The 2,500-nt window shown below is 38.3% G+C and overlaps 1 protein-coding gene across 1 annotated transcript in view; it reads right to left on the bottom strand.

The window, feature by feature from the left end:
• The window catches only part of LOC127000826 (cell adhesion molecule 3-like), a 102,653-nt gene that overhangs the window by 48,485 nt on the left and 51,668 nt on the right, over positions 1 to 2,500 (bottom strand). Inside the window, exon 4 of the mRNA XM_050864884.1 lies at positions 2,009 to 2,142. Within this exon, the coding sequence (XP_050720841.1) occupies positions 2,009 to 2,142 (134 nt within the window). The remainder of the gene's footprint in view (positions 1 to 2,008; positions 2,143 to 2,500) is intronic.

Raw genomic sequence — 2,500 nt, 5'->3', positions numbered from 1 at the left:
GACCTTATTTTTTTCTTTTCATTCCCCTTTTCTAATTCCTGTTTATTTATTTTTCTTTTCATATCTTTCCATTAACGTTATATATATTTTTTTTCATTACTCTTTATTCGTATGACACTCATCTCTCATAACACTCTTCTTTCTCATTACTCTAATACTTTCAGTTTGTCATTACTCTTATTACTGTTATTTTTATCATCGTTACAATTAAATTTTTCCCTCTTGCTCTCATTAAACTCGTATTTCACTCGTATGATATTTTGCTCATTGATATAAAAGCTGTAGTTGTTTTCTTCCTATTTTTCATGGTGTAATTTTATGTGACGTTGTGTTGTAATATACTTCTTTGTTTTGTTGTCTTCCGCAGTTTTGATTCTTTGTTTTCTTTCTTTTTTTATTTTTTAGCTCATTTCCGTAATTTAAATGATTGGAGCTTTTGTCATCTTCCTGTCTGTCCATTACTATTTTTGTGAGTCTGGTAATTTATGCTTTTTTCAATCCTTCAGTTTTTCTTTTCTTTCTTTTCTAGTTTCTTTTCTTTTATTGATGGAGTTTCAATTTTTCTGTCGTTTTCTTGTCAGCCTTCCATTGCTATTTTTATAAATCTTTATGCTTTTCATTTCTCATTTTTTTCTTTTCTTTCTTTCTAATTTCTTTTCTTTAGTTGAGATCCTCGAGTTTGTATTTTTTTGTAATTTTCTTGTCTCCTTTCATAATTTTCGAAGTGTTTTTTTTTTCTTTTCATGTTTCAGTTTTATATTTCTATTTTTTATCTTTAATTTGATAGAGTTTTTATTTTGTCATATTCTTGCCTGTCCCTTAACTATTTTTTCTAAGCCGGTTTTTCGCATTGTTTTAAATCTCAGTCCTTTTTACATTATTCCTGTTTAAAATATCTCCCATCCGTGTTTCATATAGTTCATAGTAATCACTCGCTTCATATTTTTCATTGTTGCAAAGTTGAAGTGTTCCTATTTTATTTTTTTCGGCCCTTGATTTGTTGGACTCGCTCGCACACACTTTTTTATTTTTTATTCTCCGCGCGTGATTAGTTTCTGGACCCGCGACTCAGGTTATGCGGCTCACGTGACGGACAAACAAGGGATGATTAATTAGTCCACTTTTGTAGGCCACGGTGCTGTGTGTGTGTGTCTGTGTGTGTGTGTGTGTGTGTGTGTGTGTCTGGTATGTTATTTTGCACAGGTTGTAAAAAGTGCAATCATCCTCTCTTTCCCACTTTCTCTTTCTCTTTCAATCTCACTTTCTCTCCTTTTTATTACCTTTTACCTCTTCCACTTTGATCCTTCTTCCTTCCTCTCATTCCTTTCCCTTTCACCTCTTCTTCCACCTTCCTTTTTCCTTTCTTTTCACTTTTCCTTCCCTTTACGCTTTCTCTTACTTTCTTTTCACCTTCTTCCTTCCTCTCCACCTTCCTTTTTCCGTTCTTTCTACTCTTTTCTTTCCCTTTTCACCTTTATCTTACTTTCTTTTTACCTTCTTTTTCCTTACTTTCTCCCACCTTTTTTCCCTTATCTTCCTCCCACCTTCCTTTTCTTTTATCCCTCCCATATTCCTATCTGTATCTTCTTATTCCCATTTTCCTTTTCCTTTCCTTCCTCTCACCTTTCTCTTCCTTTCGTCATTTCTACCTTTCTTCCTGCATATCACCTCCCTTTTCCTTTCTTCCTCCTTTCGCTTTTCTCTCCCTTTCTTCATTTTTACCTTCCTTTTCCTCTCTTCCTCCCACCTTTCTTTCCCTTTCACCCTCACACCTGTTTTCTTCCTTCACGTCTTCCTCCTTTCCACTTTCCTTTTCCTTTCTTTGCACCTTCCCCTCCTCCCTTTGTCATCCACTCACCTTTCTTTTCCTTTCTTCTTTCTTTTCCTTTCTTCCTTCCACTTAACTTCCTTCCCAGTCCCATTTTACCTTCTTAACATCACCTCTTAAACATCCTTCTCCACCCACCATCCTTGTACATGTGCCCACCTCTCACACCTGCCCACTCACCTGCCTGCCGTTAATGGACCAGGTGAGGGTGGCTGGGGGGCGGGAGCGGCTGGAGGTGCAGTTGAGAGTGATGGTTTCCCCTTCCCTGTAGGTTCCCTCGAGGCCGGAGATGCGGGGCGGCTCGTCGGGCGTGTCTGCAAAGGTGAGTACAGGTGATTGTTGTTGATTAGAGTCGATTAGGAGGCGCCGCAGGTGTTTCAAGGGGTTACTGGTGTTGTATGGTGGGATTAGGTTACGCTACTGTGTTATGCCTGTGTCTGTGGAGGTGGGTGTAGGCAATTGAAGGTGATGACAGGTAATTACAGGTGAACTTGAGGTACTGCAGGTGTTTCAAAGGGTTGACTGGTGTTGTATGGTGAGATTAGGTTAAGGTGCTGTGTTCTATTGTAACTGTGAAGGATAGTATAGTTAATTAAAGGTGAGGATAGTAAATTACAGGTGAGGTAGAGGCCACAGGTGTTAAGGAAGGCTGCAGGTGCTGTATAGTAAGAT

Source organism: Eriocheir sinensis, chromosome 19 (assembly GCF_024679095.1).
Source record: "Eriocheir sinensis breed Jianghai 21 chromosome 19, ASM2467909v1, whole genome shotgun sequence".
Classification (NCBI taxonomy): Eukaryota; Metazoa; Arthropoda; class Malacostraca; order Decapoda; family Varunidae; genus Eriocheir; species Eriocheir sinensis.
The sequence above is the reverse complement of the archived record's forward strand: the minus strand, read 5'-3'. Positions and strand labels throughout refer to the sequence as shown.